This window comes from Thunnus albacares, chromosome 5, assembly GCF_914725855.1.
Source record: "Thunnus albacares chromosome 5, fThuAlb1.1, whole genome shotgun sequence".
NCBI classification, from domain to species: Eukaryota; Metazoa; Chordata; class Actinopteri; order Scombriformes; family Scombridae; genus Thunnus; species Thunnus albacares.
Window position 1 is genome coordinate 15444716 of NC_058110.1, and position 24299 is coordinate 15469014.

The window sequence follows — 24299 nt, forward strand, 5'->3', positions numbered from 1 at the left end:
TCCACATCCTCTGCAGCACTTCAATGTCATCAATCAAGTTTTGGTTACCTTGTAATTCCGTCTTTGATGTAGTAGAGCAGACACTCTGACATGAGAGGATCCTCATTCAGGTTAACCAGGTGAGGAGTCTATGGATGAAACATAAGAGGTAGACAGTTTAATACGAAAAAAGTTCAGGAATTTTCACTTTTTCCATCAGAATTCTACATCTAGGATACGAGAAATGTCAACCAAGTGGGTATAGTTTCATATCAAACACTGTCTTCAGTGGCCTTGAGTGATACATGAACAGAAATGGTCACATTGACACAATGCTGACACCTCTACAGTCTGACGCATCACAACACTACGACTCAAACAGTGCTAGCAAGTACTCATCAAAACCACCAACCTTCTTTGGGGAAAAGACCCCATTAAAGTCTGTATAGAGATCACAAGGCTTCTCAGCGAAATGCTAACCCATGGAGTGGCAGTGCGTGAGAGAAAAAAATGAATGGAAGAAAAATGGATGTGAACAAAAAAAAAACTAAACTAAAGCAACAATTAGCAGCAGAGGAAGGGGGTCAAAACCTGCCTAGAAAAAGATTTATTTCAAAGAGAGGAATTTTCTGAAACCAAAGCTGATCTAGTGACAGCTGGCGCTGAAAAGTCGATGTTTAGAAGATCACAAATATTTCTCTGTCGCAATTGTGATTCTTCTGACAAGCCCATACTAACACATCTACTGGACTTATTGTTACTGACACGCAGCAGTGCCTCTACTGAAAGATGCTGGAGAGGTAAGGAGAGTCAGGGGAATGTACGACTGCCTGTTATTCAATATGCCTCATGACAGCACTAATAGCTCTAAGCAACTAAAGGAAAGGTTTGAATACTCTATTACCTCAGTGCCAAGTATTATACTTAAACATAAACCTTTGTTAAGTGGTTGATGTGAAATTTAATGTCAAAGTAGCTTACGTGCATAATCACTTGTCAAAATCTTAATACATTAGGCAGTCAATCAAACATGGTGGAGAAAAGGGAACAATAGATGTTCCACAGAGTAGTTAAAAAGATGTAAACACCTGACCAGAAATACATTAAGTTCAGATCTGTGCATGGGATGCAGTAACTATGAGAACTGCTCTTACTATGGACATTAGGATGGTAAAACACAACTAAAAACTTAACTAAACTGTCAGTTATGGGGCTACATCTAGTGCAGGAAAGGCACTTTGTCTGCCGATATTATTCAACAAACCTTCTTGGTGGGAAAACAATCAAACTGGTCGTCAGCATGGCTAAGCTGAGTACACGGAGGAGGCAAATAAAGGGTAAAAATGGAAAGAAAGACAGAATGATAAAGAGAGCAGTTGAGAAAAACCAGCGACGGTACAGGGAGGGTTCTCATGGAAAAGATAACATGGGAAACAGAACTAAGGAAGTGATGGTGGAAGGGCGTGCATCACCACCACCCATGGGAAATTTGACACAGTCTGCCGCCTGGCGCCTTCAGTGTCTATGCATGTGTCTCATGTCTGCCCTACCTTTTTAGGAGAGAAGACCCCCAAAGTGCCTCCATCTTCACGGATTGCAACACCCATCTCTGCAAGCAAGGCCTCCCTGTAGTGAAGGAAAGACATTTGTAGGCTTAGGAATAATAGTTAAATCTGATGGCTTTTGTGGCTACTCTTCTATATACATGTATAGTATATTATATAAAAACACACACTATACCATCTATATACAATACATTTATTTTCAGCAAAGTGCCTTTGTGTTTATAAGAGTAAGAGGATGAGAAGTGATGGTGTGCAACATTACAGCAAGTGATTTGTGGTATGACAACAGGCAGAGAATGGTACCACTGAGACTCAATGGGTAGACAGTAACATGGTTGATGTCTGCAGTCACAGATGAGTGGGTAAAGGGGGAGAAAGGGTGCGAGATGGGTGTGTGTGCAGCAGAGTGTGACGACAGAGAGAGAGGAAGGGAAGTGGACAGAATGAGCGCAGATGAAATGAGACACATACAGTAGGTGTGGGAAAGTGAGACAGACAGCTCAGAGGGGAACAGAGTTATTGAGGGTTGTTTAACGCTGACAGGACACAGACGAATTGAGGGAGGGTTGTGGAAACGAACGGACTTGGTCTGCCAATACTGACCTCTCCATGCGGATTGCCTCCGTCTTTCGCAGTTTCTCTTCCCAGGTCTCATTGAGCTCTGCAATGATCTTTTCTGATTCCTGAACACAGATGGGAAAAATGTGAGAAAAAAATTGTTATTGTAATTATAAACAGTGCAGTGGAGGCTGCACATTTAGCTCAGTAACAATATGTCCACCCAGTCTCTGGATTTATGAGAATTAGTTTGGCTCAATAGAGACAAACCTGCTTTCTTGGTCAAGTTTCTTTATTAACTAATTAAAGCTCATTGGAAATTTGTCTGTTGTTCTGGACATTGATATCTTCTGAGACATGCCACATTTGTTACTGCAAAGGTTTAATAATGCAGCACACAGTCATCTTTGATTAACATCATAATACATTGCTATGCAGGGCAGTACTGACAATGGTGTTATGTTTTGTAAGGATTGTAAACCTTCACTGTAACCTTTATTTCTTAACTAAAATAGCTGCCACACCTTTGAAGAACAAAGAATGTGAATAGTACAAGCTCACTATTACAGCTAAAAGCCAATAAGACTGGATCTATTTTGGTCCAATTTCCTCCGTATCTGCGTTGGTGCTTGACGTCATTGGATGACAGACAGACTGGGCACCATGGTTGCCATGGAAACTGCAGCTCCTCATAGTTGGTTGTTGCAATCCTATGTGCTCCTTTATCAACAGAGTGAGAGGTCTGCTGTGAGTGTGAGAGATACGAAGCTCACAGGCCTCATGAGAACTGATAGATTGATTAAAGGCTATGTGTGGGCTAAAATGAAACAGCCATATTAACATTAAATGAACTTCTAATTTACTGAACGTTACGCTGCATGTGCTTTGATTTTACATTGCTTTGAATTTTTTGACTTTCACTCAGCATACCAATCTATTCAGAGATATTTTAATATTTTGAAAAGATGCACCTCCTACAGACACCGAAAGATACTTCAACCTGTACTGTATTTAATGAAGTATCCTCAATACTTGTTCAAATCAAACAATTACATATATATATGTATGTATTAAGATATATTTTGATTAACAATTATTGTTTATTAGTAGTATATAGTTTATGGTTTATTATTATAATATCCAACAACAAACACTAAGGGAAGCTCCTCCTGTGCCACACACTTGTGGTAAATACACATTTATCAATGCAGAAGGTGGAGAAAACAATATTTTGGTGGCAGATACAGAACAAGAGCCACTGGAAGAAACGAAAGATAATCATTGATTTATGATCATCAATAATTAATAATGTGTTTTAAGTATGTTTTAAAAGTGTCTTTACCCAATAATTAATTAGATATTACAGCACGTGCCTTGCATAAACATTTACAATCTAGCCTGTTGCCACACATAGCACCACTGGGTCAGCTTTTAGCTCCATCGAGGGCACAGCTGGAGGGCAAAAAGAAAAAATTGTGCTATTTTTTTCAAATCTTTAGTGAGTAAAAAAAAAAAGCCTTGAAGTTGGAGATTAAAGTAGCCAGAGTTGATGGTTTTAGCAGAGTGGGAGATAGCTGTGGGACACCGTAGCGGCCTACACAGGACCACTTTACCTTGAGTCTTTCGATAGCCTCCTCTCCTCCAGGTGTGGACATGATGCGCTCCTGTATGCTGGTAACCGACTGCAGGCCCCCCTGGCTGCACAGTGAGCCAGAGGATGGAGAGGCTGTCAGGGAACCAATAGGGGCTGTGGAGAAATGGCCAGGGCGTTGGTTCTCTGAGGCTATCAAGTATCTATTCTTATTGTTCTGAATGTCTTTGAGGTCTGAGCCAACAGCAAGAGAGAAAGAGGGAAAGCAAAAACAGAGAAAGGTGGGATAGGTTCGGGACAGGATAGGGGGAATAAACCACATAAAATGGAGGAATAAAATTCCAGATAGGAGGAAGATAGAAACAATAGAAGGAAATGGGGAAAGAGAAAAGGACAAAGGGAAGGGAAGACCAGTGTAAGACAAATGTTGTACGTCAAAGGGTTAAGACAAACACCCAGCATAATGGTCAGCTACAGAGAGCAGCAGATTTCACTCCAGATTGCTTTCAAGAGTAATGTTTGCAACCATTCAGCTTTCAGAGAAGAGATTTCAGCTTGTACTAGAGATTTTCCAGAAGCCCGTTTTTATGTGGGCCAGAATTACAGTGCAGAGCAATTAACACTGAACACTTAATTTCCAGTGTGTACAATAAGGTGATGTCACAGTGTTGCTTTTGTCTTGAACTCTAGTGTGAATGGGAACATACTGTGTGAAAACTGCTATCAGTGTTATCAACTACAGGATGGGGGGGGGGGGGGGGGGAGACTGAGAGTCGTTGACACATGCTGCCAAAGTTCAGCCCGCAGTTGAGCAGTATGATTCACAGCACACACGTGTGTGCTCGCTCACACACACACACACACATACACACACACACACACACACACACACACACCATAACAGAGCCACAGCAGCCTCTGTAAAGGTCAGGCAGCTCATGTCAATCTAATGGCCTCAAGGACATCTGAGGTAACAGACACTGTGTCCGTTAAAAACCAAACTAAAAATGAATGGCCAATAGAAGTAGACTTTAAATGATTTTAGGAGGTGCTGACACTTTGGAAATAAAAATGAGAACGGTTGCTGACACGGGAAATATAGGCTTTTCTTATCTCCAAAAAAGGGAATGCATCAAGGCCCACTGATGGAGCCATTTGACTTTACTTGTACACGGTCTGTGGGATAAGAGACGCAAAAGGTGAACATCTACTTTTGGTCAGGATCACCTCACAGTTTAGGAGCAGTAAGACTATTATAGGACAGGGCAGGAGAGGAGATGAGTTAGGGATTTGTGAGAATAGCAGAGAGTGCACTAGCAAACTAACTATTCAATACAAACTATCATAACACACCAAGTTGGTCAACTCTGTATATATACACCTCTGATGTGGCTACTTAGAAATTTTAAATTATGCACCTTTCTGTCTGTAGCTCTGAGCCTCAGTTTGAGAACTGAGAAGTTGCACTCTAAGGCTTTGAGCATTGTCACCTGCAGCGGATGATTAGTAAAACAAAAGAAAATGAACAGGAAGACAGCTGGCAAGAAAAGAAGCTTGAGAGAGTTAAAGGCTGACATGGTAAGAAAACGATGCAGGTGAGTTGGGGGTGGGGGAGACGGACGAGCTAGTCTAAAAGTAATGTTTCTAAAAGGGATACTCCAATATTAACTTGTGATAGTTGGATTTGAGCTTGCAAATAGCTGCCTCACCCCCATCATTATGAAAAATAACAGGAACACAAGCGCAAAGCAAGCTAACCTACTAGCATGCTAACCCTCGCCAGATCAGCACACCTATGGAAGCCTTGCATTTCTCATACTATAAAGCTTTAGCTTTTTTTTTAGCATTTACATGCAAAGCTGGTAGCAGATTTCATATATAGGTAATGGGGGGCATAAGCAATGTTAGCTATTATCAATAGCGCAAATAGTGATAGACAATGCATGACTACCACACATATACACACATTTGACTCCACTTCCCGGGCAATCATCCCCCATAGGATCAACTGGGGGGGAAGCAGGAAAAGATGAGAAGGGTCAGAGGTCAGCACCAGTAGAATGGAAGGAAAAGGTTACAGACATTTCTTAGTGAGAAGAATGAGAATGATAACGAGGATGAGAAGAAATGGCATGGATTGACTTCTTAAATGAAGTGCCATGTCATTAGGCATGATCTAAGCTAGCTCCAGTTTGTGTCTCTAAAGTTACATTCAAGTCACAGAGTTAAGAATCTATTTCTCTAAAAGATAAATACACTGCAATGTTTGAAAAACCCAGAAGGTTGTATAACAACACTTATTGTTTTTCTGAAGGTATTTCCAGAATCTGTTTCTTAATCCAAACAGAGATGGTAGAAACAGAGTCGTAATTTGGGAAAAGGGTTAGAAATTTTTTTTATCATGCGGCGCACAGAATATGTTTCCATCCAGATGGTTAGAAGAATCTTTGAAAAACCCAGAACTTACTGCTGTCCTAAAGGTATTTCAAAAATCTTCAAACATCGCCAAGTATTTATTTCTTTTAAGGATGCTTTGCTCCATGACTCAAACAAGCTAATACATGAGAGGAACAAACTGGGGCTAGATCTAAGCAGGCATTAGCAAGTAGTCAGGTTATTAATCAGAACAGATATTAGAAGTTATTAACGAGTGTATTATGTCTCTAATTGACTAGGCTATGAGCCATTACTCTTGTGTACAGCAAATGAAGTGTGATATTTTAATGTAGCTTTAAACTACCATTTGTGTTGTCAGTCACAGTTAGCCACATGTGACCATATGAACTTTCATTAAGTGATTTAGAAATACTCTTTAACTATTCTATGCATTTAGTGTTATATAGTACATATTATACATATTACAAAATACACATTATACATTTCACTTTGTAAACAGGCAAAATAATCCAGTATAGAGGTAAATAGATTTCAAAAAGCTGTTGAAGTCTTTTTAGTTTTATACTAGGCACAAGTACAGGCACTGCAATGGAAACAAAGCTGAATGGATGAAAGAAATGAGACAATGAAGAAGACAGAAAATGTTGCCAGTTTGTGCTTGGCCCTGAGAGAGGAGGTAGATGCTGCGCGGCTGCAGATATGGCCTGCTGTGATAGCATAAAACTCACTGTCCAGGATGTCTCCCAGGCCCTGGGCACGGAGCAGCTCCTTCAGTCGAGCCACTTCGTCCTTCAAATCACGCACCAGCTTATTGTTGGGATCCTCATTGATGACAGCATTGCATTTGATGTTCTTAGCTCGGTCAGCATAGCTAAAAATAAAAATAGACTCTATTTGTAAGGGGGTTTTGAAAATTGAGATAAACTGTAATGAAAACAATTAACTGGGATTCATTTGTAAGCCATTATCTACACCCTGGATGGAAACCTTACCGCAGTGTGCTGAGAGTTTCGTCATAGTTGATATCTGCAGGACTGAGGGCAGCTACCATAGCTGTTCTGGAGTTTCCACCTGTGATTATCAAAGATCAGGAAAGAGGTGAATTATGTGACAATGTGCGTAAAAGATCATTTGTCTGACATAATATATATGGACCTAAACAAGATAGATCAGTATTAGATTTATTTAAAAATAAAACAGGATTTCCACTGCACTTTAAAACGCTTATTTATTCCACTGAACTGCTACTTAGAACACGTGACAGCTTAGATTGAAGATAACTGTACACTCTGCTTGCTTTACGTGTCTGAAATAAGCAGATGGGTGTGCTTGTCTAGTTAAGTTGAAATACAGTCTGCTGACAGTGTTCTGCTTAAATTAGCAGAGAGTAATGTACACTAGCTCTATTTTTTTTAATCCCCCCTTCCTCCGTAATACAGGATACAGATGGTTCAATTTTTCCTGCTATCAGGGTATAAGGATTTTGCTACACAGTATACATACATAAATTCCACCGGCAAAGGATGTTTATCAAACAATATTAATGTTCATACCGAGGTTCTCCCTCAGCAGCCATGTCAGAACTGAGTCTCTGTACGGGATGAAGTCGCTCTTCTTCTTCTTCTTGCTCTGCAATAAACCAAATATTAATTTGGCTGGCTAGAAAAAAATGCTGCTGTAAGGCTTTCTGTTTAAACACTGAAAATTAGTGATGGCAGGTAAGACTGGACAATATGATGTACCATAGCAAAAACCTTATATGTATGTAAGGGACAAGTGATCAGGTAAAATGAGTAGAGGCTTGATTTGATGCCCTTTTGCTCATGTGCAAGAAATGTTGGCATTATTGTGCATGATGCCTAAATGCACAGCACTTGATAAAAATGATAAAAAATTGTTGTGGCAGAACACTGTGCAACAACGTTAACAATGCACATGGCAAAGGGCTGTCAAATCTGGCTCATGGGAAGAGTCAGAGGTTAGTGGTTGAGCTGTCAAAGGGTTTACCTTGCTGGTACAGTTATCCTGTATAAGCAGGCATTGCAAGGACAAGAGAAGAGAAAACAGACAAGACATTACAGCATGCCAGGCTACAAATATTAATTCCTTGAGAGGACAAGGTCAAGTTGTAGAGGGTAAGAGAAAAGGCTCAAGAGGAGGAGGAGAAGGATAGAGAAAAAAAAAAAGAAATAGAAATGGACATAGAACACTCACCACTTCGGCCAAGGCGGAGATAACCTTTCCTAATGTGGTGAGGGATTTATTGATGTTTGCTCCTTCCTGCAACCGCAGATGAAAAAAATTTTATTCAAGTTGATCCAAGTTTCTAACTGTTTATATTGTTGCTGGGTCTCAGTAATAACGGGAGTCTTACCTTTAGCCTGGTACCTTTAGCGCCAGTGGAATCTGCTCGTTCACTCCCTGCCAAGTCTACCAGACTAATTTTACTGACCTGAAGAGGGAGGAAATACATTTTAAATTCCATAAAGTTTATGAATAATTTATATTTGAATAACAAACTGGGAACAGATGAGAATACTACTGAAACGATAATGACTGCATACTAAGTACCGAATACTAAGTTCAAGATATTTTCAGAAACCAAAACAAACTAAAACATCTAAAATCTTTCAAAGTCACATGCATAGGAAGTGTAAACATTCTTAACATTTCAACATTACTGTCGAGTGAGATGCAGCTAGGCACTAAAATCTGATAGAGTGGTTAAAGACAATAGGCATTGTGTTTACAATAACACAGAGGTCTTTGTCTCTCCACAGTCAGAGGAAACGCTACAAGTCAAATCTAAAATGGCTTTCTTCTTCCTTCCCCCATCACCATAAACTTAAAGAACCATAGGAGACATCTTGGCGAAACTATATATAGACAAACTTTATAAATGGGCTCTAAATAAAAACCAGTATGAAGAAATGCGCTCCCAACAGCATGGAATCATAATCACAATCTGTGCTTCACAGTCCAATTAAAGAATCAGAAGGTAGGCTGTCTGTCTTGTCTGCTGACCTTTTCTGTGGAAAGGTCTGTCTCGCTGTCGTGTCTCCTCTGTGTGAAGACGATGGTGAAAACAGCGTGAGACCTGCTGCTGGTCTCATTCATGTTGGTGGCAGCCACAGTTCTGTATGTTGACAAAACGAAACAGAAAACAATATGGATATTAGACATTTTCTGAGTACTTTAATCACTTTTCTTTTAAATTACTCAGTATTATTAACACTAAATTCATGGTCTTGGCTATTACTTGAGCTATCATCGCTGGGTTTTACGCCTATTAGGGTGAATTGAGTCTAAGGGATTATTTTGTGTGGCGGAGGTGGATAATACTGTGAGGACACCAAACACAAATACATAGGCGTACTCAGAGGGATAGTCACAGGGGAGATACGGGCTTTACACGCCATGTTCTAGAAATAAGCCTTCTGAGTCAGCACAGGAAGATTAAGGCAGGGTTTACTCCTCCCCACAGGAGCTCTCGTGACACACACACACACACACACGCCCGCGCACAAATTGCATGCACTGAAGTATATACACATATTTTAATGAGAAATACTACCTGCAATTAGAGAAAGGTTCTATTTCTAAGGAGTCTCAGTCATCCAGGTCATAATGGACTTACGGTTTTATTAAAACCTCTAGATAAGCAGGGTTCTGGTGTTCTGAATGTACAGTAACTAGCCGTTCCTTGAACAACACTGACGGTCAAGCTTGGCTCACCTGGCCTTATTGCCTGCATCCATTAGGTCAGCGATGTCTGTGTAGGAGGTGACAGCTAGTTTGGAGAGGTCCTCCACGTAGGGGCCGAGTAGAGGATGTTCTCGCACTCGCAGGTTCCCTTTGTTCTTGGGGTTGAGCAAATCTCGCACACGCTCACAGTAGATCTCCATGTAAGCGACCTAGTAGCGAGTAGCAGAATATCAGTTCACGTGCTGCAGTGAAACAAGCAGTAAGATGAAGCTGAATGCAAAATAATATATTACAGATCATAATGATGTAGGTATATTTATGTGTAGGATATTTGTTCATTTTTAACTATTAGACTCACATTAGAATCATTTGCTCTGTGAGACTTTCATTTATTTTTCAGTTTGAGAAAAAATGTGCAATTTAACTAAATAATGGGAAGGAATGTGCAGAGGCAAACCAGCATCTCTGAAGCTTCAGCCAGCATGTGATTGATACCTGACTATTGCCAGAGACACTCGTAGGAGAAGACTAGGAACAGTTCATTAGAGACGAGCCAACACAAGAATCAGAGGCAGGAGTTGAGAATGGGGATTACAGATGCCAAAGAAGTCTGAGACTCACCTCTACTGAGTAGGAGAGGTCCTCTTCTTTGTTGTCATTGATTTTCTCAAATAGATCTTCACAGAGCTGAGAGGCAGAGAAAGAAGACATTTTAGTGCACATTAACAGCATGTGCAGAGGTTAAAGGGAGGATGAATAGAGAGGAGATCTGTGGACCCCATAAACAAAATACTAACAATCCATTCATTTGCATATATAGAAAATTATTTAGCAATAAAACAGGCAACCATAAAATCTAGACATGAGATTTAACACTTGGTGGTTATTATCGAGTAACATACACTATAGCTGCTAGAATGAGACAAAAGACAAAAACATTGTAGGAACATTTTTGACAAGACAGATTTTGACATTGTTTTGGAGGAGGGATTGGACTATAGTTTCCATTCGTGTTGAATCTTAGCTGTAGAAAGCCCCACAAAGGCAGGATCAATGATTTTGTCCTTAATTTTAGGGGACAGATAGTTTTTACTACGTTATTCTTGAAGTAGTTTTCATCCACAATTTAGTTTCCAGAAGACAGATTGTGAGAGAAGATTTATATAGAGTTTGGAGTCATCAGCATAGAGATGATGGGGGGTGGGGAGGGGTCACCTTTGATACCAAGTCTAGGTCACACTCTGAAAACTTGCATATACAAATGCCATTATAGTGTGTATATATATATAGATGAAAAAGGTCCAAATTAACATCATAAAAACTACACTTTGTATAACAAATCACTGGCATTTAGTCACATTTCAAAAGAATAAATATAATTCATGCTGGGCGCTGGTGGCACATGTACCATGTTAATATTGCTTCCTGGGTTTCAATCTGGCCCATGTCACCCTGTCTATCCCCGTGTCCCTAAACCAGGAGGTGTAACATAAGACAGGGAAGGACCCAAATAGCTGTCTGACTATGTGAAATGCTGAACTGAGATCAATGAGGACAAGGATATTAAGCAATCCGAAATTTCCTGAAGACAAAGGGCTATCTCATTACAACAAAGGTAAAAAAAATTCTCTTTAGTCGACTTGCAGTCTCAATATTTCTGTGGTGGATTGATTTGGTTTAGAATTATGACAGGAGGGAATGACGAAAGCACAGCCAGTACTTAAAATACAAAGGACAAAGTCTGTCTTAATCTCTGCAGTCAGGCTAAAATCAGAAAGTTGTATTGTAGAACAAACCATGGGAATTATTCCCTCCTGCCCCTCCTCCTGCTTGCCCATCATGGTGTAGGATTTGCCAGCTCCTGTCTGGCCATAAGCAAAGATGCAGACGTTGTAGCCCTCAAAAGCATGCTGCAGCATTTCCTTGCCAATGTCATTGTATACAAGGTTCTGTGATGCAAAGCTGGGGTCTTCCGGCTGTGGGAAAGACAGAGAAATGACTTAAAATGTACAGAATTTCAATAAACTCAAGATATTTCAAATTGGCAATATATGAATAAGTATATTTATATCTTATATTTCTTATTGGCCATTATGCTGGACACTGGAAAATGTTAAAGCTCACCGTAGTGTGCGACCAGTAGGAATAATCAAAACTGAAGGTCTTTGCTGGTTCCTTTGGGGCTTTGGGGTTGAGAATAGCTGTGGAGGGGAAACAAAATTAGTAACATGGTTGATAACATCTGGTTTGAATGTGAATATGAGACAACAACTACTCCCACGTTCTTGTATTTTCATTTTAAGGGCTTCCTAAAGTTAATTAATTTGTGAAACGTCAGTGACTCAATTTACTGAATGAAGATTTTTATTATTTCACTCTGACGACATCACAGCACCTAAAGTAAGAAAGCAGCAAGTGTACAGTGACTTTGAATGATGGCTGGGAATTCTGACTGCAACACTGGTTCATTACTTAGTCAAATTTAAAAACACAAGTGATTCAAATGACAGTAGGTGCTTTGGCTTAGCACTTCTCAAATGAGAACAGAGATTATCCACGAATACCTGATGCTATGGCAGTTGGCCTGGTGTTTTCTTTGCAAACCTACTGCCTTTGTGCCTACTGAATGTGTCCTTTTTCTGCTTTAAAAACGTTTCGGTTCCAGTTTCCTTTTTTTTTTTTTTCCCTTTGCTGGCACATTATCTCTTGCTTGCACACTTGCTTCATCTCACTCTTAAAAAAGTCAGGGAAGCTGATTACATAAATGTTTTTAAACATCAAACTTACATCCCTAATTTATGTGTGCTTCATTTATGTAATTCTTCTAGTCCTTCATTTCACAAATAATTACTTAAACAGATACAGTCATGCGCTCAATTTATATAAATTATTTTTATCCTAGTTGGCAAAAAGTGGATCTCCCAAGATCCTGTTCTGCAATCAAGAGCACCATCAGTGATATATTTGGAACTGAAAGTCACATGAACCAGTGACGGATTATGAGCTGTTGGCTTTTTTGAGAACCACAGCAAGTTTCACCAAACACGTCATCTTTAATCAGTGTTTTGATTAAATCACATGCACTAATAACACAGCAAGAACATGAACAATAAAGAGGTTGAGTCATAACACATGTCGATTACGCCTACTAAACAATCTTCACCTGTTGTATCTGAAAAAGGCATGGTGACACAATATTTCCGCACACCCGACCGTTCCCTATGGCCACACAGACATTTCTTAATGAACAAGAATCTGCAGCCATGCCTGGCATTTCATCCCTCTCAACCATGCTTGCTGGTACCCCTGGGACTAGTGTTCAAGCGTTCCACACTGCACTGGATATGTGACAGAGAGAGAGGAGGAGATTAAGAATTTACTGCAGGATATTTGTAGATATCGGTACCCCAATTGTTAATCCCCTTATAAGAAAAACTGCACTTTTATTGACTAAAGCTGCCATGTGTTGGGGTCAGTGCAGAGAGTTTGCTAAGGCCAAACAGACAAACGCATAGCTTCACCATTAGAACTAAGGGGGGGAGGTGGTGAGGTAGGAACGAGAAACAGGCGAGTGAAAAAAAAAAAAAAAAAGGTTTGAGAGACTAAAAGTAACGGGTGTGCACAAAGACCTAGCAACAATCCAAACAGAGCAACAATAGAAACCAAAAGGCAGTACGAAAGGAAAAACTGCATCTGTATCTTAGTAGGTGCAATACTAATCTGTGTATTGAGAGCATTTCACTCTTTCCAAACAAATCTCCAGTGAGAGCTACAAAGCAGTAATTATCTTGGTTTCATGCAAATTCTGTGCTTCGCTAATGGGCAAATTAAAGGCAGGTCTGGCTCCTCGACATGAGGGTGCTTGAGAGGCTTTTGCATCAAGATGTCCCCGGCAGAGTGCCTTATGTGTTCAGAGGATTTCAGCACACTTATCAATAATGCAGGAGATGTGGAGAGACGGGGATTGCATATCGCCCTCCGTGGGTCACATGCTGACAGAAAAGCACAACGTGTCCTTAGAAACCAGAACACTAACTGCTTCATGCTAAATATGTGATGATTATAGCAGCTGCCGTTGCACTAAAACTCAGGTAGCCACAGCCTAGCACAGGTAAAAACAATGCATCTGTGTGCACCCCCTACGATCTTCAAACAGGTTAAGGTGCACTGGTAGAGCAGCAGCTTCCATTTTGGGCACTGGAAGAGGATACAGTGAGACAGGTGGCTAAATAAAGCCCAATTTCACCTTTGACCTGCCTCCAAAGAGAAATTGGAGCCAGGGCAGAAAGAAACGAAGGGGGATTTACGTTACCAGTGCCCCTGTTCGCCTTTCCTGGAACAATCTACAGTGGCTATTAACAAGGGGGCAGCCTAAGCTCTGATTCAGTGCCAACGAGGCACCTTAGCGGTAAAAACAGAATGATGATGAGACAGTGCCACATGTGTGCTCATGACAGGCCAGGAAACTGACAGAGACAAACTAGCCTTACTGGGAATCACAGGTGTGTTCTGGCAAGACAAGACATGATGTGAGCTTTCTATTCTTTACCGAGTCTGTCAACGTCCCTGATTCAGATCTTGTCATAGATGAGAGACGATGTAGGGGTGTAAAAAATGTATCTAAGCAAAGCAAAGCAACATGGCATCAGCTAGTGGGAGACTGTTCAACTCCTGAGGGTGAATCATGCTCACGACGTGGCATAGACGTCTTTGCCCACTTCACTGCTCTCAGAACAGATAGCTACCTCACCCATGTGGTCCTGCCAGTGCGTCATAAGAGAGGATCTCTCATGTAAGTCTACAAATAGTGTATTGAGGGCACGGATGAAACAAACTACCACACAAATGGAGCTGTAACCAAGATAACATCTGCCATCTCCCAGTAAGGAACAGATATGGCAACGGGGATGTGTGTGTAGTCCAATTTCTTATTATTTGTACTCTATGTGAAAGAATGAATATATCGTTTGTTTCTCATATACAGTGTATCCACCCCACGTCATCACACACACATCTAAAGTCAAACTGTAGCATCTTTATGTTGAAGAGTGATGCATAGGGAGGTGGGTTTTATCCCCGCCATCTGAGATGAAGTAAATCTGACAGGAGTGCCCCATATACTGCCAGAGTGTGACTCACTTCACTTTTTTACACCTGCACATGTGCATCACACTTATCTATGTGAGCACGGGTGCATGTATTAATAGTCACAAACCAGGATGTCAATGAGGAATTCCTCTGCTTTCCATTTATAGTAAATATTCCCACCAGAGTCACATCGTGTACTTAAAATGGCAGACGCATTCTGCTGCCTAATAAACAACGTCATCACTCTGTCTTTCTCAACCATGGCAACAGGTATAGGACCAGATTCTGGTTGCCATAACAACCTCAACTTGGCACACAAGGGGAGGATGCGGCACATTGCGTTCTGTTTTCTCTCTCCTCAAGCATTCCCCATTCTGGCTTTGTAGAAATTATATAGAGTAACTTAAACACAGGTTTATTGATTATTTATCAAACATGTGATTTCAGGATTCTAATCATTTAAAAACCCTGAAACATGCAAAAAATCACTGTGTGAGAAACTGTAGGATTCGTAAGAGATTAAGCTACTTATCATGTCAGACTCCATATGCAATACCAGAAACAACTTTTACTTGACAAAAAGCTTTTAGATACTTTTTATTTGGAAAATCTAATAACAGGAATATATAAAAAGACAAACAGTTAATCATTTAAAAATAAACAACCTTTTGAGCACTGAGGCACTTCTCTTGGTGACACAGAAGGTATGCATTGATTGGCTGCGTACCAGGAAACACTAAACGCAATGTCCTCAGACACAAGGTCAGAAATTCAACATTATCGATAAAAGAGTGACACAGAGGACTGTCTAATCATTACTGTGTCATCATCTGGCCATCAAACAACACTAAATTTACATAACATAAACTGATGGTATGCAAATCTTGTGTGGGAGACACTGCAGGAGACACGATTCTCTCAACATAGAGAAATTCATTCAGATAGAGAACGCCCATGTTCAGTGAACAGACGAGCTACTGGGTGGCATGTGAGGGCACGTCAGATGTTTATTTTCCCAAAATGCCACAGCTCTGCATTTTCAGTTCCCCCGTTGTGCAGTATATAGGACCGATAGGATGCCGGCTTCTCCACAGGAGCTCTCCATTTCAAGGCAGGGTGGATACCAGTTAACTAACCACATCCTGCTATCCAAAGAACATCACTCAGCTGGTTGTAGCCGGCAGACATTTTGTGCTCCAGTAGTCAACATGGGGCCCATAATCCGGCCAGGAAAGCAGAGACACCCCCAGTAATTAGGTTGTTAGGAGGTCTCCGAGCACCAGATGGGGACTAAAAGCTAGCCCCATTCACCTGAGTCTAGCAGACAAGCAGGGACTAAAATGGCTGAATGTATATCTGCCTCTGTCTTTCAGTAACCCTCTATGGATCCTGCTAGCTGTTAATTCAAGCTGATTGATGACTGTCCAGGATAACAGGAAGGAGATGAGGGCATTAAATAAATGTATATGAAAAAAAATAAAAATGAAAACAAATAAATGAACTGCTAAGGTGAATCCAAGCATTCAGAGAATTAATATCTGTGCAGAATTGTTATTACCACATGTGCTTCTTTCAGCAGGAATGAGGAATTTTAATAGCATCCCTGAGGTGTGTGTGCATGTGGGCAGCGGTGTGATGTAACTGAAGAATATTATTGCATTTAATTCACTCATAAGATTACAGTCATTTTCCACTAAATTAAAGTGTTGTTTTAGCACCAAATTGCATCAACCATATGCACTTAACATATAAGGTATCAGACAAGTGGACCTACTGTACTGTACTGTATGATCATTTTGTCATGAGAGAATTCAATCAATTAAAATAGATTATGATTTATCATCGTTTTTGTTGTTTTTTCATTTTGGGCGACAAGCCTAAAGGCGGTAATGGACCTGAACAGTTTAGAATGATTGTAACAGACTGGATGGAAAATCTACAGCAAAGGTGTGTTCATCTTCCAAATAACGTGATACTCCACCAAGGAGACCTATGAGCTGTAGGTCAGAGAAAAAGTAGCTCTGAATGAAGTCAAGTTATCTCATATTAAAATGGACTAACACTAGCTTAGATTAGAGCTGCAATTAAAGACTTTCACTGTTGTTTAATCTGCTTAATTTTTCAGTTGCATGATTAAGAAACCTCCAAATGGGTCACTAAGGCAAGTGACACATTTCCCCATGCGGTTCCTGTTGTGTGGTAAAGCATCACAGGCACTAATCACAGTAGCTCATGAGAGGCTGCAGTGCAGTTCCTGCATGTGCAAACTTCAGCGTACATGGTCAAAAATAATAACATAAGAAGTGGGGTTGTAAATATATAGTGTATACTGTTTATACAGGATTTATATTGTTACTTAACCGCCCAACAGCTGATGTGCCCATTTCTACAGCTCTAAAGCTATATATGTCTATAAAATATTACAACTGCACACCTGTGTCACACTTTGTGCATGTGTGGTGAAGCAAAGCAGCTGTCGACATGAGCCGATGGTTTGAGCAGCACCACAGTAACACTAACATGGCTGTTCAGCCTTACATAGGGAGCATAAAGACTGTATGGAGCACACACACACACACACACGCACACAGAAATGCTCTGCGTGTTGTATCCAGTATCTTTGGAAGAGAGTGTGTGATGGCTCGGTTGCCGGGGCTGCAGCACAGGTGACAGAGTTGTCACTGGATGCAGCTCAAAGCTGAGAGCTAAAAGTAGTCTCTGAGCACTGCTGTGCACATTCGACTAACAGCTGAGCTTGTCGCAGCCACAACACAGGACGTACAACAACTCCAAAACAGAAACTAACATGTGGTATCTTGATTACTCCTTTAGATACAGTGCACTTTCACGTCAGGTCAAGGAGATGCCATGTAGCCTTTAATTAAAAAATATCCACACAGCAATACTTCTCTGTCGGGTACTCTTGCCAAAAAAGCCTGGAACTTTCCGAGTTCATCTAGCCACAGACGGGCCCCTTTCACACCAGAATCCACATCACCATCACTGACACAGACACATCATTTTCAAAAGACTGCAACAAACTTTCTATTTATTTTAAGATCACATTTTTATTTCATTAGATGGGCCACTAGATCAAAGTAATTACTGCAACTGTAAAGAAAGGCAATGCATTCTCCCCTATTTCTACTTAAAAGTTTGATCACGTCATTTTTCTCTTTCCACTGAGAGAGAGGAGAGGGGAAAAAAGCACAGGAAGACACCAGAACAATGCACTGAATACGGGGTATTGCAGTTGACAACAGAGCCTGCAAAACATGTTAGGTAATCTGTTATGACAAGGCTTTATGTGCCCAGTCCCCTCTATCACAATGACCCTTTTCACACTGCCTTACACCCCCCACCCCTAACCCCCCCTCCCCCTCCCCTTTTAGAAAAAAATATTGCCACATTTAGAAAAAAAGAAAATCAATGTTTCTGTCGGAAAGTGTCTGACGTTAGCTAAATGTAAATTAAACTTTAAAAGCAACTGGACTGCATTGAAAAAATGTTCATCTTTCTATTATTATTTAAAAAACTTTAGAGATTTAATTAATTCAGTGACTGTGTTTACATGCACACAAGAAACCAGGTTAATTGAAGAAATCTGGTTTGGGCAGGAAATCAGTGTGTTTACACGCACTGCAATTAAACGTTTTAATGCAGCTGGTTGGCAATCAGATTTAGTCCCTGCCACCTGCCTATTTTCTCAGAGCATTTGGAGTGATAGTTGCAGTGAAAAGACAAGTAATATACTGGGAGTGGATGTCTTTTTGGTTATGCACATACGCTTTATTTGACAACAGGATTTCTCTCCAATTCAGGAAGCTGGATTTCTTGTTAACATGACGTTTAAATAATTTCAAAACATCTAAAAATTGAAATTAACAAGGTTAAATAAGTGCATTTATACACACAAATAGGCTTTGTCTAATAACCTGAAAATCAGAGGTTTGTTCAGGATTGTTCTAGTAAGTGCGGTTTAGTTTTACCGACTCCATGCCAAAAAGTGAAAAAAAAGGTTATGGCTTTAGGTGGGTTTGCCTGTCTAGCTGGAAAGCAGTGGGAAAGGGTGCAGTCCTGGTCCATGTGCCAGCTGTTCCAGCTCTGACTACTGTCTATTTATACAGCAGCAGATGGCAGCTAGTGCTTTGCATGCCGACAGACTGTCAGTGACAGGAAGGAATGGACAGATTTCAGCCGCCCAACCTTTTCCGCTGAACTCATAGCCAAACCATACATTGCTGCCAGCCCACAGACACTGATAGCTAGCGAGGACTGCGAGTGCCTTTTGATATTAGCAGCTCACGCAGGCTTACTGAGTCCAGGATAACAGAGACTAAAGAGAGGCTTCTAGAAACCACCAGACAGAGAAAACATGCCAAGCCAGCAGGACTCCATTCAGAAGCTAAACAAACACAGAACTACAACAAAGAGCGAGGGATATCAGGCATCCTCTCAGGTGATGACATGGGGGGGTTAAAACATAAAAAGCACACAGGATTGAAATCAGAGCTGAAATTACAAGAAATCTCTAAATGACATTCCAGTGGCTCGCAAGTCTAATGCCGGGTGCGTCTCGCCAAAGTGTGAACTTGTTTAATGAACATGTTTGTTGTTTTCACCTAAATGTTAATATTAACACGATGATGCAGGATCCTCAGAGTTTTCAGCTGTTTTCGCAGCTCAAAGAGGCAATGTTTCTCATGGATCAGGTCCAAGAAGGATATTCTCCTCCTTGCAGGTGCTGTCTCAAAGGTCAGAGGTCTTTCCAAACACATCCTGTGTCATGGAAAGCTATAGTAATGCATCCACAGCTTTAGACAAGTCTGGAATTTTCCAGTTTAAAAATAGCACTTAATCTATTGACAATTCAAACTCGCCTGTGTCAACTTCATACAAAAACTTGAGTGTTTCTGCATGCATCAAAAACTGTAAAGGATTAAAAATAAAGCACTTCTTAGAAAGTTTGTATTTTGGAAAAGTTTCTTCTCAGCCCAACCTTGGTTACCAACATCATCGGTAACTGTACTAATAAACGAATAGCATCACCATGAATAAGCCGGCATAAAATTATCAGCCTGCAATGAGAACAGTAATAAAACTTATCTGCCGCTGGAGGAATGCTGATTCCAACACCAGCAATTTGTCACTTTAAAATTAGTGCCTTGTCCCGGATAACCTTTCCAAATATCAGCCAATGCTGGTTAAACTGTCCATCAGCATACAGTAGGTCAAAGGCAAGAGCTCTCATTCCTAAAAAGAGAACTGAAAGTAGAAATAAACTAAATTATTATTATGATTTTAACATCTTGCATCATGACTGAACAGTGTCCCGAAATTGTCTCTTAACTACATGCAGATCATCATGTGATCCAGGCAGAGTGGTTGGACAACAGTGTGCAGACAAGGGAAATACAGAGCCCCTTACATTCACTGTTCACCACAGGCGCCCATTTTACAGAGCAGTGACCTGGATTTCCTCAACTAGCCTCCACTCTGAGACTGAAGTCTCTCTTTAAATGCTTTCTGGCTTTATGTAAGCATTATGACATCATGAAAACAACTCTGACACATGAATCTGTGAAATTCTCACATCTTTTTGTAATATCCCCCATCTTAAAAAAAAAAAAAAAAGATATGATAAGAAGAAGCAACGCCACTGGTTTGACAAGTTCTGTGAAGCCAATAAAACAAAGGATAAACACTGACTGATGCCTCAAGCTAACGTCAGATGACTAACACCTTTTATCTAGTATTTTCTCTGAAGGACAGTTATGATGCGTGAAACTGTTTGTCTGCGTGTGTACTACTGATCTCAATTAGCTGCACAGTCTTCAACAGCAGCATGAGCCAACCAGATTGAAGGTCAGCTCTCTCATCTTATTCAGTAAGGTTTCAAAAATATTATACAGCCAAACTCTCTACTTCTTACTCATGAATAATACAAAGTAAGCATCATGCCCACCACCAAGCTACCCGTGCCTGGACTGCAAAGCTCTCTAGTTTGCCTCTGAATTCAGCCCTCAGACTGTGGGAGGAAACCAAACAATACAGTCTGGAAAGAGAGAGCAGTGTCGGTTTTGGGCACAAAAAAACTAAAAAACACATTCACTTTCTTGAATGTGGGAAAGTCCAGCCATTTCACCCAACTCAGGCAGTGAACCAAAGTGTAGGTAAGAGGAGAAAGCCAGGAGTGCCATAACCTCAAAACAAACACACCATTATCTGCCATTTATCCCACTGCTTGCATCATCGAGCTGGAGATCTGTATTCGGCCACACAGACCCAAACTGAGTATGAACTTGGTTAGCAAGTCAGACTCAAGTGAATGGTTGCATAGAGTCTTCTAAAAGAAAATTAAATCTCATTATACTAATATGCCTGGTGCAGGTATCTTTCAGCTGGGACTTTTTGTTTGGATGACATTTAATTGCATGTTAACATACTTTATGGCCCAACTACATCCCTTATTTCCTCACTTCCTATTGCCCTGTCCACACACACACACACAAAAAGATGTGTGGGCACACACAGACGCGCACAAACATTCCTAATTCCCCCTCATCTGTGCACAAAATGGGCAAGTGACCCTTTTGTTGTACAGACAATCTCTACCACCCTTCAATTGATCGGGTGCCGCTGTAAAACTGGGACACATTTTAGGATTTGGCTGGGCGACTAATTTCGCATTGTGTTGTTCCACCTTGTAATGTGAGGGAGGGCAGGGAGTTGGCCTTTTATCTCTGGTTGTATTACTAACATTAATGGATTTGTTTGGTCTGGAGTCCAGCGGCCAATCGAAGCAAAGCCATCTAGGAACAGCCTCATACAAGCATCCGTCCTTGGTGTTTTTTCTGAAGGGTTCTGTGCTGCCAATAAGCTTTATCTTTTTTTAAGATAGCAATGCTTTTCTGTAGAAAACTCCTACATCAAGTAAAACAGAATTAGCAATATTATCTCATGCCATTCCTCCCTGTTTCAACAACAACAAAAAAATCATGAAAACAACCAGCCTTTTCTGCAGTGTAAGCACAAACTGCTGGACAATGACCACACATCAGCAGACTCAAATATAATAGCTTTGCCTTTTCTTTAGTTACAGCTCAAGTGTATAAATATCATGCATTTCCTATCCTACACCAATATGACTGAAAATCTTATCATCCTTAGCTGGGAGACTGTATGTGATGCTGCCTCACGCTGTCCTACACGTGAATAGTGCTCGTGCACGACTTTCACTGTCTCTGCTGCTGTGGCTGCCTTTACATCTCCCCTCCCCCCTCTCGAGTCAGCTCCACTCAGCTTCCGCTCAGCCCCATCACAGGCTGGAACTAACAGTGAGCTAAAAAACAATGAGCTGAAAAACAAGGAGGTGAACAAAATTAAGCTAAGCTGACGTATTCTTTGGCATTAAGTCAATACTGAATCACTAATGCTTGTTCACCGTTGTAGTTACTATGCTACAATATGTGAGATCCTGTGTAAAAAAAAAATGTGCCACAGATCTGACAGACGGTCATCTTCTACATAAGCGTACAATGTGGCAAACCAGGTCTCATGAGATCATGACACTGGTTTTCCAGACCTTCTTTTCATCATTAGTAATACCTTTTGTTTAAAGACATCTGGAGCTGATCCCCAGGCCCTATGATGTTAACAGGGGGGACAACGCCAACAAATTCACTCATTATAAACCCTGATGGTGACATCATCGCTGGGTCAACTGTTAGGTTTTTAATCTATGTCTGATGTCTCCAGATGTTTTAATGCAAAAACTTTAGATTTTAAAGAAACATACTGTTGTTAGATTCATTTATATAGACTTTAAGAGCCTAATTTAGGCAAATTTGTTACAAACATGCTAACCTAGAAATATTTTACAGTCTGACAATTAGATGCCATGGGTTACTGTTTTAAATAAACTGACTCAGCACTAAAGCAGAGAGGCATCAAGACTAATTTTAAAATACTGGCACACTGAACGCAGTCAACGTAACTTTTGGCTTGGTCAGCTAAATAACTGAAACCATAATTAAGTAAGAGAAGGTATTTATCACTTTCCTTTTCTGACCTCTGCCACGTAAACTACATTCCTGCATTCAGCCTGCTCCTGATATGCAATGCCATACTGTGGTTTGTTATTCATTTCAAATGAATGGATAGAGTTTCCTCACCAATGGGAACAGCTTAGAGCTGCCCCCTAGTAGTCGACCGACTGTTAGTCGATGAGAAGAGTCTTAGTCAACCAAGTTTTCACTGGTAGGTTGGTTGCAGAAATAAATAAAAAAACCTCAAACTCCACGCCAGAGCTGCGCCTTGCCAAAATTAGGTCAAAACCTAGTATGGCCGGACTGTGTATGAAACCCCAGAGGGCTTTTAATTTGAAGCGATGGATGCAGGAAAGTGGTGACACGTGGCGACAACCCGGTGGAGGCGACCAATCACTCAGTCAGTGACCCTGTCTGCTGTGATAACAGAAGTATAGATTCCTCTGGAAATATCTGTCAGCTTCGACTATTTCCTGCAGGGAAACCCTCTAAAATGACAGATGGGATGATTTAACGGAACTAACTGACCCATGGGACTGAAAGAGGTAACTCAGTCTCCTCGCTGGTTGTGCCGACACATTCATTGTTGTTAACAGGAGGCTCGCTTCGTACATGCGCTTGTAAAATTGATATTTTAAAGGCTCATTATTACAGTTTTGTATTTCTTTGTAACGTAGCACAGTGTTAATATTCTGTCTCAACCCTGAAACTCAAACCATTTTCTGATGCCCCCAAAATATATATATTTAAATAATGAAATTAATATCATACACATGCGACGACTAGTTGACTAATGGCTTGAACTAACGAATATTAGGCTAGGCAAATCTTTTGTTGGGGGCAGCCCTTGAGAGGCCACAGTGGTTCTGTGTGACAATTTGTTTGAAATGTAAATATCAGTAATACTACTGGATTTTAAAGCTCAATACACATAATACTGCAGGACTGATTGCTCGAACAGGATTTCACCAAAGTAATTGTTAATTCTTAACACATACTCTTATGCCGGTTTTATTTTCAGTGAAGATTTCAATCATCAATAAATTGAAAAGAGTCAAGTTGTCAAACTGAAGAGTTATAGAAAACCTGACACTAAGACTTGTCATTCAAATTGTATCAAATATTGTGGAAATTGTGTCGGACATACACCTTGACCCAGACTGTCCCAAACAATTACAACCACTGCTGTCTACTATTCAATTTCAAAACTGCCAAACCGCATCACACAACACTTTGCGACACTTAGACCAAACCTTAAGTGGGTTGTTAAGACAGAAATGCAACACACTTGTGTGCAAAAGCAAACAAGAGAGCATGATGTTATAAAGAAGGAAATGTACATGGAAGAAGTATGACACTCGCATTCAT

The 24299-nt window shown here is 40.5% G+C and overlaps 1 protein-coding gene across 10 annotated transcripts in view; it reads right to left on the reverse strand.

The window, feature by feature from the left end:
- Positions 1-24299, reverse strand: part of kif1b (kinesin family member 1B) — a 58457-nt gene that overhangs the window by 28381 nt on the left and 5777 nt on the right. For 4 of the 10 annotated variants that reach the window (XM_044350894.1, XM_044350892.1, XM_044350890.1 and 1 more), the window contains exons 3-16: positions 11920-11996; positions 11592-11771; positions 10417-10482; positions 9826-10004; positions 9115-9226; positions 8465-8542; positions 8305-8370; positions 7644-7719; positions 7083-7161; positions 6819-6961; positions 3716-3849; positions 2148-2227; positions 1530-1605; positions 49-128 (exon numbers count right to left, since the gene is read on the reverse strand). In XM_044350894.1, coding sequence (XP_044206829.1) covers positions 49-128; positions 1530-1605; positions 2148-2227; positions 3716-3849; positions 6819-6961; positions 7083-7161; positions 7644-7719; positions 8305-8370; positions 8465-8542; positions 9115-9226; positions 9826-10004; positions 10417-10482; positions 11592-11771; positions 11920-11996 — 1426 coding nt within the window. Of the gene's footprint in view, positions 1-48; positions 129-1529; positions 1606-2147; positions 2228-3715; positions 3928-5659; positions 5702-6818; positions 6962-7082; positions 7162-7643; positions 7720-8304; positions 8371-8464; positions 8543-9114; positions 9227-9825; positions 10005-10416; positions 10483-11591; positions 11772-11919; positions 11997-24299 lie in introns of all 10 variants that reach the window. The other 6 variants (XM_044350887.1, XM_044350893.1, XM_044350895.1 and 3 more) reach the window with 3 other exon arrangements.